We start from the raw sequence: 11,966 nt of genomic DNA on the forward strand, positions 1-11,966 counted from the left end.
CAATTCTGAACTTAACTAGCACATACGACCATATCCAGCTAAAAATACGGCATCCCGTCCGCTCTGCCCTTGTCAAATGGCTGAGAGCCGAATCAGTACTCAGGTGGGTGACCACTGGGGAATCCTCGGTGTTGTATGTTTTTGGATTTTTTTTGCGTTTCCAGTTTTGTGGGTCTTTCGTCACTGTTGGGTGTGAGTCGGGGGTTGCTTATGAGGCGGGACACAACAGCCTCCCAAGTTGTGAGGGTGTGATCTATTCCAGCCCATTGTGAGGCATTTGCTGAGCTACTGAAAACATAAGATAGCGTGCGTGTAATAATAAAACGAGGACCTGTTTCTATTTTCCAGTCCTGGGGGTATCACTAAGCCAAATGAACACTTGCAACCAGAACGCCAACCGAAAATCCCAGACACGGACAAACAACCCATGCCATACCCCTCAGACTCTCTCTTGCGCAGCCGTAAATTCCATCAACCCAACCTTTGCCCTCGACTCCTCAACCCAGCACTCAAACCACAGCGGTCCAGCCTCCACCACCCTGACTGGTGTAGTTTTGACTGCTACCCCGGTTTCTGCCCTGGATGCCACTGAGGTGACGCCACCCCCCTTGCCTTTTCTGTCTTGTGGCTTTGGTGGAGGATCAGTTGGTTCTGAGGGGATCCAATCTTGATGGTGCTGGCCTCTGTTTTTAGCACCATTGCAGACCATATTTAGACAAAGGAAAAAGTTCACTTACACCGATGGGAGCAGCAGCGTCATCTTTCAGCTCTACAGCTAGCGTGAACGTGCACCCCTCTGGTATCGGACTCAACTGCTCCATCGCCTGCGCCATCTTGAGGAGGCAAGCCCGGAATTGCTCGTTGAGGTTGGTGAGGTTAAGGGAGGGGTGGTTAAGCAACGGCTCACGGGTGACTTCGGAGCGGAAGTCCTTTTGCAGGATCCGGGCGTGGGTGGCCATGGAGGGGGTTGTCCAGGTTGGGAAGTGGGAGGTGTCGAATGTGTAGCGTTCTAGGACTGAGCCGGGAGGGATGGGGGATGGGGAGGGGGGGAAGGAGAGGGAGAAAGGGTTGAGAGGGGAGTGGATTACTACTGCTATGAGGTAGACTTTGCCTGATGATAGCTGGGCGGCGACGGAGGAGACGGCGTCGGTGATCCAGGTGCATACTTTCGGGTGACGGTTTTGGTGAACGGGGAGGTTGTAGGCGCGGGCGGAGAGGAAGGTTTCGGGGGGGTAGAGACGGCGGTAGAAGAGGATGTTGTGGATGGCGACGGTGAGGAAGGTGTTGAATGATGTGAGGAGGATGTGGGATTGGTCTATGGGGAGGGAGGAGGATTCGTCGGCCATGGTGACCATGAAAGGAGGTTATTTTGGGCTTTAGGGTATATGATGAGACTTGATGTATTCGGGGATTTGACACTAAGCGCTGTGGCTGTTGTTGAATCTGGTTCTGATGCTTACACGAGAGCGAATGGAGGGGTTTCCATTGTTTGGTGGGAGACGCGACGAGTCGTGCATTCCGCAACGCCAAAGCATGTGACCGGTAGCTTGTACAAGAAAGAGAGTTACTTAGCGAGGAAAAGCTGGACTATTCTGTCCACCTTCCCCACGTCTGGCGCGTGCCCCTGCTCTGCCAATTAACCTCTTAAGCTTCGAGGTCCAGCGCTCCACTCGAGATTTTGGAGGAGGCGTCAGTCTTCTGAAATGCAACCCCACCTTCGGATAACACCGCCATTCTGATATTTCGAGACAGTCCCGTCACGCTCTGACAGCAGCTCGCCGTGTCGTCCAGAGTTGCCTAAAAGTATTCCGAAAACGTGGACAGCAAGGTTCTGTCTACTCTTATACAACAACACCAGCTGTGACAGCTCTTATCGAATACGGCGTAACCCCCCCAATTCCCCGCGAATCATTATTCCGAGCTCCAGCTGTCCACCATGGACGCCCATCTCGTCCAAGTCCTTGTCGACACGCAAAAGCCCCAAGAAGCGCCTCGAAAACAGGCCGAGCTCGAACTCCGACATGCCCAAAGGAACCCTGACTTTCCTCTAGCACTCACACGCATCGGCCTATCACAGCAGCTCGCGGTCGGAATCCGACAGGCATCCCTGAGTGCCCTCCGCAGATTTGTTGAGAAGAACTGGCAACCCGAGGGCAATGATCCGGACCATGTGCCCATTTCCGACGAGACCAAAGAGTATTTGAAGACCACTATTCTCAACCTCGCCATAGCTCCCGAGGATGAGCAGGATGAGCGCAAGGTCAAGGTCTCGGCCAGGTAAAACAAGACACAAGACCCCTTCACGGGCAAGGATGCTAGCTGTTGGAGAACAGGGAAGGAGGAGCTAACACCCCTTGTGTAACAGTCTTCTTATTTCGAAGATCGCCGTCGCCGACTTCCCACACAACTGGCCCAACCTCCTGCCCACCGTACTGGGTATTATGCCAACTGGCAACGATGCTCAGCTCCATGGCGCTCTTCGAATTTTGCAGGACCTTGTAGAGGAGGCTATCACCGATGAGCAATTCTTTAGCTTGGCCCGCGACATTATTAGGGCATGCTACGAGGTGGCCTTGAACGTAAACCGCAAGTCTCAGCATCGTGCGCTGGCTGTCGCTGTCTTGCGCGCCTGCTTCGACCTGATGGAAGTTGTGAAGGATGGCCACAAGAAGGAGGTTAAAGCCTTTGCCGATGAAGTCTTGTCTGGGTGGCTTCCATTCATGGAGCAGGTCGTCTCCAGCCCGCTTCCAGAAGTTGCCAATGCGGATAACCAACCGGAGGAGTGGTACGGCCCAGTTGCGCTCAAGATCCAGGTCCTCAAGACTCTGATCAAGATCAAGACCGTATTTGGTTCTCTTCTCTTGCCTCAGAGCCCCAAGTTCTTCACGGTAACATGGCAGGAGCTGAAGCGGTTGGGACCTGTGTACGAAGCACTCTACGTTACTAGCGACTCGCAGAGCCGCTTGGAAGACACAGATGGCCTTCCGTATTCGGTCGACGTCCTGGTGTTGGATGAGCTGGACTTCCTTAACCAGTGCATGCGGGCAAGCCCTGTGGCAAAGTCGCTGGAGGCTGAGATTGCCAGTCACGGATCGGTACACAACACGCCTTGGGTTCTTGAACTTATGGAGATCCTCGTCAGGTACGGGCAGGTCAGCCAAGAGGAGGAGGGCCTCTGGGAGCTTGATGTTTCTCTCTACCTTGCCGAGGAGACGTCCGTGTCCTCAAACTACACGGCCAGAACCGCCTGCGGTGACCTGCTCATCAAGATGGGTGAGTGGATGGGCGAGGACGCCTTCGTTGGGTTGTATGCGTTTACCAAGACACTCTTCGTGGGAGAGCACCCAAGCTGGCAGAAGCAGGAGGCGGCTCTTTTCCTGTTCATCTCCCTCTTCAACGATTTTTATGACTGCGAAAAGAACATCCCACTGAACATGTCCCACGCCTGGCTGGAGCTTGTCAACTACGCCATTGGCAGGCAGGACCTGCCCATGTTGCGCGCTAGAGGCTATCTGGTTGCTGGTGCCTTGGCCAGGACATTTGAGCCAGCTCTTGGTTTGCTGGACGCCGTCATCACCGCTATGAACCAGGACGAGTCTGAGCTTGTGCAGGTAGCTTGCGTCAAGGCAGTCGAAGGCTTCATTATCGGTGGCGCTCCCATTGAAGCGCAAGTGCCCATTATCGTCGCTATCCAGCAATTCCTCGAATCCAAGGATATGAGCGATCTTGACGATGCCGAGGATCTTCTTGTCACTCTCCTCGACACGCTTAGGTCAGCGTTCAAGATGGACTACCGTATTGTCCTCTCGCCCGAGAGCAAGGCGCTCGACTTGGTGTTCTTGGTCGTGAAGCATGGTGCTGCCAACCTTCAAGTCGATGGCCTCGTCAACGATATTTTCTACGAGCTTGCCGAGAGGATTCAACAGATCGAAGACCCAGCTCTCTATACCGCCCTTTGCAGCAAGGCTCTGCCCTCTATCACTAGCACCTTTGACGTTGCCAATCTCACTCAGGATGAGCCGCTGGTTACGATTGCGGCCGAGATTCTCGCCGTTCTCCTCAACTTTGGTGTTGAGCCGCTGCCCGCCGGCTTGGTTGCCACGGTTCTTCCCAAGGTCAATCGGTTGCTTATGTCATCTGACGAAGCTGAGGTTCTTAGGCCGGCTGCCGAAGCTGTCAAATACATGCTCCAACACGACCATCAGCAGATGTTTAACTACCAAGACGAAAACGGCCGTTCTGGGTTAGAGGTCTGTCTCCACATTATCGACCGTCTCCTTGGTCAGAACTTGGAGGACAATGCCGCCGCTGAAGTTGGTGGTGTTGCTGCTGAACTCGTTGAAAAGGCTGGCCAAGAGAGGCTTGGTCCCTTTTTGCAACAGCTTTTGCAGGCTGTTGCGCAGCGTCTCGACAGCGCTCAGAATGTTGGTCTGATACAGTCTCTGATCCTGGTCTTTGCTCGCCTTTCCGAGGTGGGCGCTCACGATGTTGTGGAGTTCTTGAGCAGCATCAACATAAACGGGCAGAATGGCCTGCAGGTTGTGTTGACCAAGTGGTTGGAGAACTCGGTCAACTTTGTGGGGTATGAGGAGACTGCGAGAAAGTGAGTACATTCTTGAAGACACATCGAAAGACAAATACTGACATGTCACAGCATCATCGCCCTCTCCAAGGTCTACGCCCTCAACGACCCCCGCGTCGCGCAGGTTCAGGTCAGGGGCCAACTCATCATTTCCGAGGGCAACCGCATTAGGACACGATCCCAGACCAAGTTGCGTAAGTTCACCCTCCCCCCCTCCCCCATGTCAGTGATAAAAGCTTACGTAACCAGCAGAGCCTGATCAATACACCATCATCCCTGCCCCGCTCAAGATCCTCAAGCTCCTCGTCGACGACCTCGTCACCGCGTCAGGAGCCCAGCCAGCCTCCAAGGTAGCAGCTGCGGCGGCGTCCCAGTTTGCAGACCTCGACTCAGACGACGGGTCCGAGGGCTGGGAGGATGAGACCAACGACTTGGTCAACCTCGGCGCTGCCGTCTCTGCGGGCAACTTTGACTTTGGCGACAAGGTACGCAACGACGAGACGGGTGAGTATCTGAGGGTGTTCTTTGTCAAGGCGGCGCAGGAAAACACGGCGAACTTTCAGCACTGGTTTGAACTTCTTAGTGATGAGGAGAAGGGGAAACTGAGGGAGCTGGCTCAGTAGGACTTGGCCAGGACGTACAAAGGGAAGGTGCTGCCCTGGAACTCGGAGGCTGATTTGCCCGTGGGGCATTTCAGGCTTATGGGCTACTATCAAGAGGTGCAGGAGGGGAGATTTGGGGATATTTTTAGAGGGATGATGAGATGGGAAGAGGATAAGAAAATGAGAAAACTGGTTGCGGTCGCGTGAGTGAAAGTGGGAGGGTTGGATGGGTTTATTATGGGGATGTATATGCGTAGGTAACAGCGATAGGTTTGGGGGGTGGTGGGGTGGTAGAAGTTTATGTAGTCGAGGTGTACAAAGCGTTGATTTTATATAAACATGTCATTAAATCACGGCAGGGCCAGAGACAGCTTATTAGCGAAAGAGGATGAGTGTTGTCTGGAATGGGCCACTTGCAAGTTTTGCTTGACATCAAACTAGCTGATTCTTTTTGGTGATTCGTCATGGCCATAAACGACAATGTGTCGTCACTAGCTTCCGACTTGGAGTTCGCCCATCAAAACAATAATATCAGCATCGTTTCTTCGTAATAACATCATAAAGCGTACAACACTGCTACAAAACGCCCTTATCATTCTCTCCCCCTGCACCTCTTCTCAAAAAGTTTATACTCTATCAAATAATATCACCCCCAAACCCCCCAAATCCCCCTCCAAACCCACTACCTCCCCTACCACCACCCGGTCTCCCACCCCCAAACCTAGGCTGGCCCCCCGGACCAAGCGGATCCCACCTCGCCCCAGGCGGAACCTGCCCGTCAAAACTCCCATCTCCCTCTCCCCTCGGTCCCTGAAACAACGGATCGTCAAACGTGGGATGCATACCGCCCCCTGCAAACCCTCCGCGCCCACCTGGTCTCCTTAGCCCGCCCGGACCGACAAAGCTGCCTCTGATGGGATCATCCGGTCCCAGGCCGGGAGGGTACAAATCGTTATGTCCCAGCCCTCCGAAATTCCCACCAGGCATGTTGAGGGGACCTCGAGGGGGTCGGTTGACTTCGTATTCGTCTTCAAAGTCAGGTGGCGGGAAGTCACCGGCTGGGATTGGCCTTGGGGGAGGGTTGGCGAGCGGGTCAGGGGCAGGGTAAGGGTTTGGTTGGGCTGGTGGGGGGAGGTGAGGGGGGTCTTGTGGTCTACGGGGGTTAGGATCAAGACGGGTGGCTGATGCTGCTGGGTCTTCTTGATAGCCCTCTTTTTGGAGGGATGGTATCAACCTTTGGATGATGGAGATTTTGAGCAAAGAGACGAGGTCGGTTATACGTGCTTCGGAGATGAAGACGTTGGAGAGTTTGGAGTAGAGGTCTGAGCGGTCTTCGTTGCCTTCGGGTGTCATGGTTATGCGGACTGGGAGGGAGGCGTTGGAGATGTAATCTTTGGGTGTGATTTCGAAGCGGGCGATGCGTTCGTCTCCGGTGGCCAACCCCCGGACTTCAATCTTGGAGCCGAGGCGGTCGATGCGGATGACGAATTGCATGGAGGATTGGGGGTGGGCGTAGATGAAGCTGTGGGAGCTGGCGGAGGCGTTCCATGGCGGGGGGAGGCGAGGGGCGAGCTTGGCGCACTCGGACTCGATCTTTTGGTCTTCGTTGAGGCCGAGGAGGCGGAAGGAGAGGTTGGTGAAGCAGCTGTGAATGAATAGGGTGATGGCATCGAGGGAGGAGCTGAGGTCGGAGGTGGTGTCGTCTTTGGAGTGGGTGGGGAGGGCTTCGACCATGGAGCCTAGCACTGAGGCTGGGCTGAGGGGGTCGGTTGTCATTGTGAAGGTGATGGTGCGACAAATAGAAACTGGACTGATTTGGCGTAATGTGTTTGGATGGTATCGGATGATGTGGATGTAATCAGGTTTAAAGAAGCTTGGTGAAGTAGAAGGCATAAAGAAGGTTCAACGTTCATGCGACCACTTGAAGCTTTGGCGGGGGTGCGGGGACCCTAGCCCCACTGACGTAAGGTGCTGCCTATACTAGCGACTCTCAGCCCTACGGGTGGGGTGTTTTGGAGCTTCCACCAATGACAAATTAGAATCGATTAAAGGGAGCACTCAGGGGCAACTGACATCACTTGGAGACTGTTGTAAGCCGCAAACCAACAAACAGTGCCACTATCATACAACATCAACTTCATTTTCCTATCTTATCACAATCTTTTTGCGTATGTAGCATTCTGATGCATCCACCAAAATGGTACCTCTGCGGTCTCTTGATCGTCTGATCCTGAATTCAAGGTGCTGTTCTCACCAAAGTTTCTCCCTTTCATTCCCCAGAATATCCACCATGGCCATTTCCATGTCCGCTTCACCGCTTCTCTCTATATATGCCCAAGTGGGCAAATTAGCCATCAATGCTCAAGTGTGTAGCAACCAACGCCCACCCAACAACAGGTCGATATTTATTACGAGTATACTAATCTACATTACTCACTAAAATCTATTGTTTTCGACCTCAGCTGTTGATGGTACACGAAAGATTCATGACCACCTGCTCGGCATACATCTATCGATCGACATCATGGCCAGCCGGAACCTCTTCACTATTGTCCTTCTCAACTTTATTTACATCTCCTTCGCTTTTATCTTCGTTATCAAGGTGATAGTTGAGATCAGGGGTAAAAGCGTCCTCCAAGAAGCCATAGTCGTCCAACGATAGCCCCACGATTAGACCTTCTTCGGGACTTACCGAATTTGGGCGGGAGCTTGACGATGAGCAATTTCCAGAACCATCGGTTCCAGAGCTCGAGTCCTTCTTCTTGCTGTCTGCTTTGTCGCTGGCATTCGAACTTTGACCTTTGCTCTTCGGGCTGTCGTTGTAACCATCCGCCGGCGCATCATCATCACCGGGCATGTTATCGTTATCGTCATCCCAGGGCGACAATTCTCCGTCAGGTTTGTCCGGGAACAGAGCTATCCCGAGGAAGATCAATCTGCGACCGTGGTCATGGACAGCATCCAGAGTGGGCTGGCACCACCCATACTGCCGCTCAAGTGAGTCCTCTGATACTCGTTGATCGATTTGCAGCTTCAGCCGCTCGTCAATGACGATTCTCTTGATGAACACGAGCATGTCATTAATGGTTTTGATAGCCATTGCATCATTCCTTCTTTCCTCGGCCTTTCGTATCTAGTCGATGAACTTGATGATCTCCACGAATATGCAACGCGGGAGGAAAACTGATCGTCATGGCCCGTCGTGATTGCAGGGTATTGCTTGATGTCTTTCAGCCCTGGCAGTGCTGCCTCTCTAAGCTGGCAAGCGAAATATCCGAACTTCATGGCGTCCTTCCCCCTTGTCGCAGTCTGGGTCGCCAACGGGGCGAGGGTAATCCATTGATTTCCAGAACGTTGTGTCGTCCACCTCTTCTGGAAGACAGGGGTTCCCAAACACGGCCTGGTACCGGTCTAGGAAGGGCTTGGCTTTGACCACCTTTTCGGAGACGTCTGGAGGGTAGAGCCTGTGGCGAAAGAAGACGTTTAACAAGGTGACGGCACGATGAGTGCCCGAGAGGTTTTGTAAGGCTGTACCAATCTCAAACATAAACCGGATGATGGTGTGCCAGTTTTCCACGGCCAATGCCTCGACTGGATGTCCAGAGTCAAAGCCCTTGATACTGTCCCGGTTCTCGAAACGCTTCTTTACAGTCTCTAAAAGTTGCCCGCCTTGAGCGTGCTCAAACACCAGGCGTGGAGATATTTTAGCTTGGTGTTCAACCGGTCAGTTGTTCTTCGCGCAACATTGTAATCAGTATCACCCAAGTGCTGGAAGAGGAAATTATGTAAGAAGAGCTCTTGCGCTGGGAACCTTGCATATCTCATGAGCTGCAGCGTATTCCTCGCGCGATTTCCGGTCACGCCGATTTCCGAAAGATAGGTCAGCCTCTGGAAGCAGTCAACTCCCAGTTCGGCCTTTTCCTTGTTCTCAAGGGAAGCACCAGTTTTGACCGATGATTTTGACTACTGTCTTGCCATTGCCAAAATTGAAATCGTCATAGCGATCAAATCGAGGTGCTGAGATCCATGGAACCAGAAAGACCGTCCCCGTGGGAGTGTCGCTGAGCATTTTAGTGCCGCCAAGGTCAAAATCGCTTGCCTGAAACTCGGAGATAAATTCATCTAGGGCAGGATGAGGATAGCTGCCTCGGGGAAGCTTCATCGCAAGCCGCTTCGATTTAACCTGGTGAAATGAGTCCCTGCTGGGTTGGAAAGAAGGTTTGTGAAATGTCAGGTTGAAGTAGGAGTTTGCTCTCCTCCCCCTCCATCCAACCCCTTTTTCTCACCTTTACTACATGCCGGAGTAGCGAACGTGCTTTGATTCCAAGCGAGGTCTCTAAGATGTAGATTGTATCGGGATCCTGAAGCTTGCACAATTTTGTCTAGGCCTGATCCACGGACCAGGAGGCAGTAGTTCTACATCGACAACACCGTCAGGTCAATGATATCGAAATTGTGTAAATCAAAGATGTATCAGTAGAAATCGCCCAAGCTGTCCAAAACCGGTTCATGTTCTGCCACAGTGTCACTTCGCTGAGCTTCTTTCTCGAGTACACCAACTCAGAGTCGTTCGTGGTAGCACATCATTGCATTACACCAGCTTCCAAGATACCGGCGTTCTTCGGGTGCCTTTGTCCGCAGTCGCAGAGAGCATACTGTCCAGGAAGCGGCTCCCCACACCACCGGTTGGTGACATCCGCGCTGACATAAAAGCCCCGGTTGTGCCTCCCTGGCGTCTGGTAATTATGAATAACCAGGTCCCAGTCTTCCATGCCTTCGAATGGTCCTCCCAGACCCACAGAAGCTAACATGGCGTTCTGAGAGGACTTGTTCTTGATAATGGTTATTTCTTCAGTGTGATAGCCGACGCACTCTATCATGTATCGATAGCCGAGCTGGGTAAAAAGATGCTGTTAGCATACATCAGAAACAAGGTATCGAATACGCTTGCATGAGTGCCACCAATCCTGCCAAAGATCTCGCTTGTTCCCTCCACTACAAGGAAGTCATCTTGCAAGACACGGCGCCGTTCCAAAAAGCGGACCAGGATCCAGAACCTATAAAAACATTACCTTAGCCATGATCTTCAAATGGACGAACAAGGAGAAACTCACCATCTTAAGAACGAGAGCAAAGCTACTTGAATAACAAGGGAATTGTCCACCGCCTGACCTTTTGCTTTCATCTTGTTCTCCCAGCGGCTGAGCTCGTATTGTAGAAGTCTCTTCTCTTTGGGCTTCATTCGGAGGTAAGGGAGTGTTCAGGCTGGAGGTCGGAAAATGATGTTACGTTGCGAACCCATTCTCGGTTGTTTTTTGAGGGCTTGTTCGATGTTGATGTCTCGGAGTAGGGCAGGATCAGGGGAATCCTGGGAGGATTCTGCGGGAGTTGACATGACTGAGGTGGTGCCTAGGGTTGGTGGATTTGTATGGATGATATAGGAGGTTGCGAACAGATAAGGTAGCTTGACAACAAGGATATCTTGGTCTTTTGGTGATGAAGGTAAAGACTTGGCCAAAGAGAATGCTCAAAGAGAACAGGGAGAGATGGCAGATATGGCTTCAGAGCAGAGTGATGCGATGGAAAGGTTGTGATTTGTTTGTTTCAAAGACCTGTTGATAACTGGGCAAGAGAAAAGATTTCGATGGGCCAAGAGGCCTATATTTCTGAATAAATAACCAGCAAACACTGCCCCGGTTCTCCGTGTGGGATTTATGCAATGCGAGGTGCAGTGCCATGATGGGCTTGACGATGTCATCACTTCGACGATGTCATCAGACACACCTTGACGATGTCATCGCTCGCCCCCAGCCCAATCTCGCCGCTGGCTGCCCCGTCTCGCCGTCGGTCCATGCTTCCTGGCAATCTAAGTTCCCGCAGGTTTATTTCAATACATTCTCTCTCGCTCTCACTCAACTCTTCCCTCCTCCCCACAACCTCTCCTCTGTCTTTTGAAGCCAACATAAGAAAGACACCATCATCCAAGACAAATTGTCCCAGCTCAAGACTCAAGCACTGTAAGTTATCGAGCTTCTCCCCAATGAAGTTCGTCAACAACTAAACAATTCCTTCGATCAGATCAAAATCAAACAAGATGTCCACCGCCCAGAACGCGACCACCGCGCCGGAGGAGCCCATCCTCTGCACCAAGTGCCCTCACGAGCCGGCGCGGATGGATGTCATGATGTCTCTCTCGCACGACCCTAGCAATCCGCGCGCGTACGTCCACACCGGGCCCAGGGACAATCTTGTTGAGATTAAAGAAGACATCACCAATGGCACCAAAAAAATTGTCACTTTGGTTTTCGAGTTTCCGCTCCGCCCCCATGATCCAGCCTGGATTGAGAAGAGGTGCCGGACCTGGGGAATCAACCGGGAAATCTTCCTAGCCTCGGAGATTGGTGACCCAGTTCGGTAAGGGGTTTTGGGTGAAGGAAGCTTGGGGTTTTATCTTAAAGGGGCTTGGGGCGTTAGGTGAAGGGAACTTGATACTGGGCAGCTAGCTGCCTCTGGGAAATAACATGGGCCACATTTGACAATACTGTTGATGTTGTTTTTGATTCATTTATCATAGTTGTGTCGCGTCTGATTTCCACAACTAAGGATTCAGCATCGGACTGGGCTATATGTTATGCAATGCATCCTCTCTTTTAACATAAAATGCTTCACTAGGTATCCTCCCACACCCAACGTAGCATTCCGACAAAACATGCAGTGTGACGGGTCTAAACCAAAAAAACACCAGGTAGCCCCGCGACCGCAGATAAGTCGGGAATAGCTTC

At 52.2% G+C, this 11,966-nt stretch overlaps 5 protein-coding genes across 5 annotated transcripts; 2 read left to right on the forward strand and 3 right to left on the reverse strand.

The window, feature by feature from the left end:
• Positions 1-246: 246 nt before the first annotated feature.
• QC763_600810 (uncharacterized protein) lies at positions 247-1,548 on the reverse strand. Its single transcript, XM_062913932.1, has 2 exons — positions 738-1,548; positions 247-676 (listed from the first exon to the last, which is right to left on the reverse strand). Exons 1-2 carry the CDS (start codon positions 1,353-1,355, stop codon positions 440-442), a joined length of 855 nt encoding a protein of 284 aa, XP_062763010.1. The 5' UTR covers positions 1,356-1,548; the 3' UTR covers positions 247-439.
• A 91-nt stretch (positions 1,549-1,639) lies between these two features.
• Positions 1,640-5,426, forward strand: QC763_600800 (uncharacterized protein). The gene is made up of 4 exons (XM_062913931.1): positions 1,640-2,277; positions 2,366-4,603; positions 4,655-4,776; positions 4,835-5,426. The coding sequence occupies exons 1-4, from the start codon at positions 1,937-1,939 to the stop codon at positions 5,203-5,205; spliced, it is 3,072 nt and encodes a 1,023-aa protein (XP_062763011.1). The 5' UTR covers positions 1,640-1,936; the 3' UTR covers positions 5,206-5,426.
• A 394-nt stretch (positions 5,427-5,820) lies between these two features.
• Positions 5,821-6,960, reverse strand: QC763_600790 (uncharacterized protein; the record flags this gene model as incomplete). Its single annotated transcript, XM_062913930.1, has 1 exon — positions 5,821-6,960. One exon carries the CDS (start codon positions 6,958-6,960, stop codon positions 5,821-5,823), a length of 1,140 nt encoding a protein of 379 aa, XP_062763012.1.
• A 1,477-nt stretch (positions 6,961-8,437) lies between these two features.
• QC763_0094550 (uncharacterized protein) lies at positions 8,438-11,037 on the reverse strand (the record flags this gene model as incomplete). Its single annotated transcript, XM_062906277.1, has 3 exons — positions 8,438-8,892; positions 9,797-10,079; positions 10,969-11,037. The coding sequence occupies 3 exons, from the start codon at positions 11,035-11,037 to the stop codon at positions 8,438-8,440; spliced, it is 807 nt and encodes a 268-aa protein (XP_062763013.1).
• A 241-nt stretch (positions 11,038-11,278) lies between these two features.
• Positions 11,279-11,602, forward strand: QC763_0094560 (uncharacterized protein; the record flags this gene model as incomplete). The annotated part of the gene is made up of 1 exon (XM_062906278.1): positions 11,279-11,602. One exon carries the CDS (start codon positions 11,279-11,281, stop codon positions 11,600-11,602), a length of 324 nt encoding a protein of 107 aa, XP_062763014.1.
• Between the last annotated feature and the right edge of the window lie 364 nt (positions 11,603-11,966).

Source organism: Podospora pseudopauciseta, chromosome 6 (genome assembly GCF_035222475.1).
Source record: "Podospora pseudopauciseta strain CBS 411.78 chromosome 6, whole genome shotgun sequence".
NCBI classification, from domain to species: Eukaryota; Fungi; Ascomycota; class Sordariomycetes; order Sordariales; family Podosporaceae; genus Podospora; species Podospora pseudopauciseta.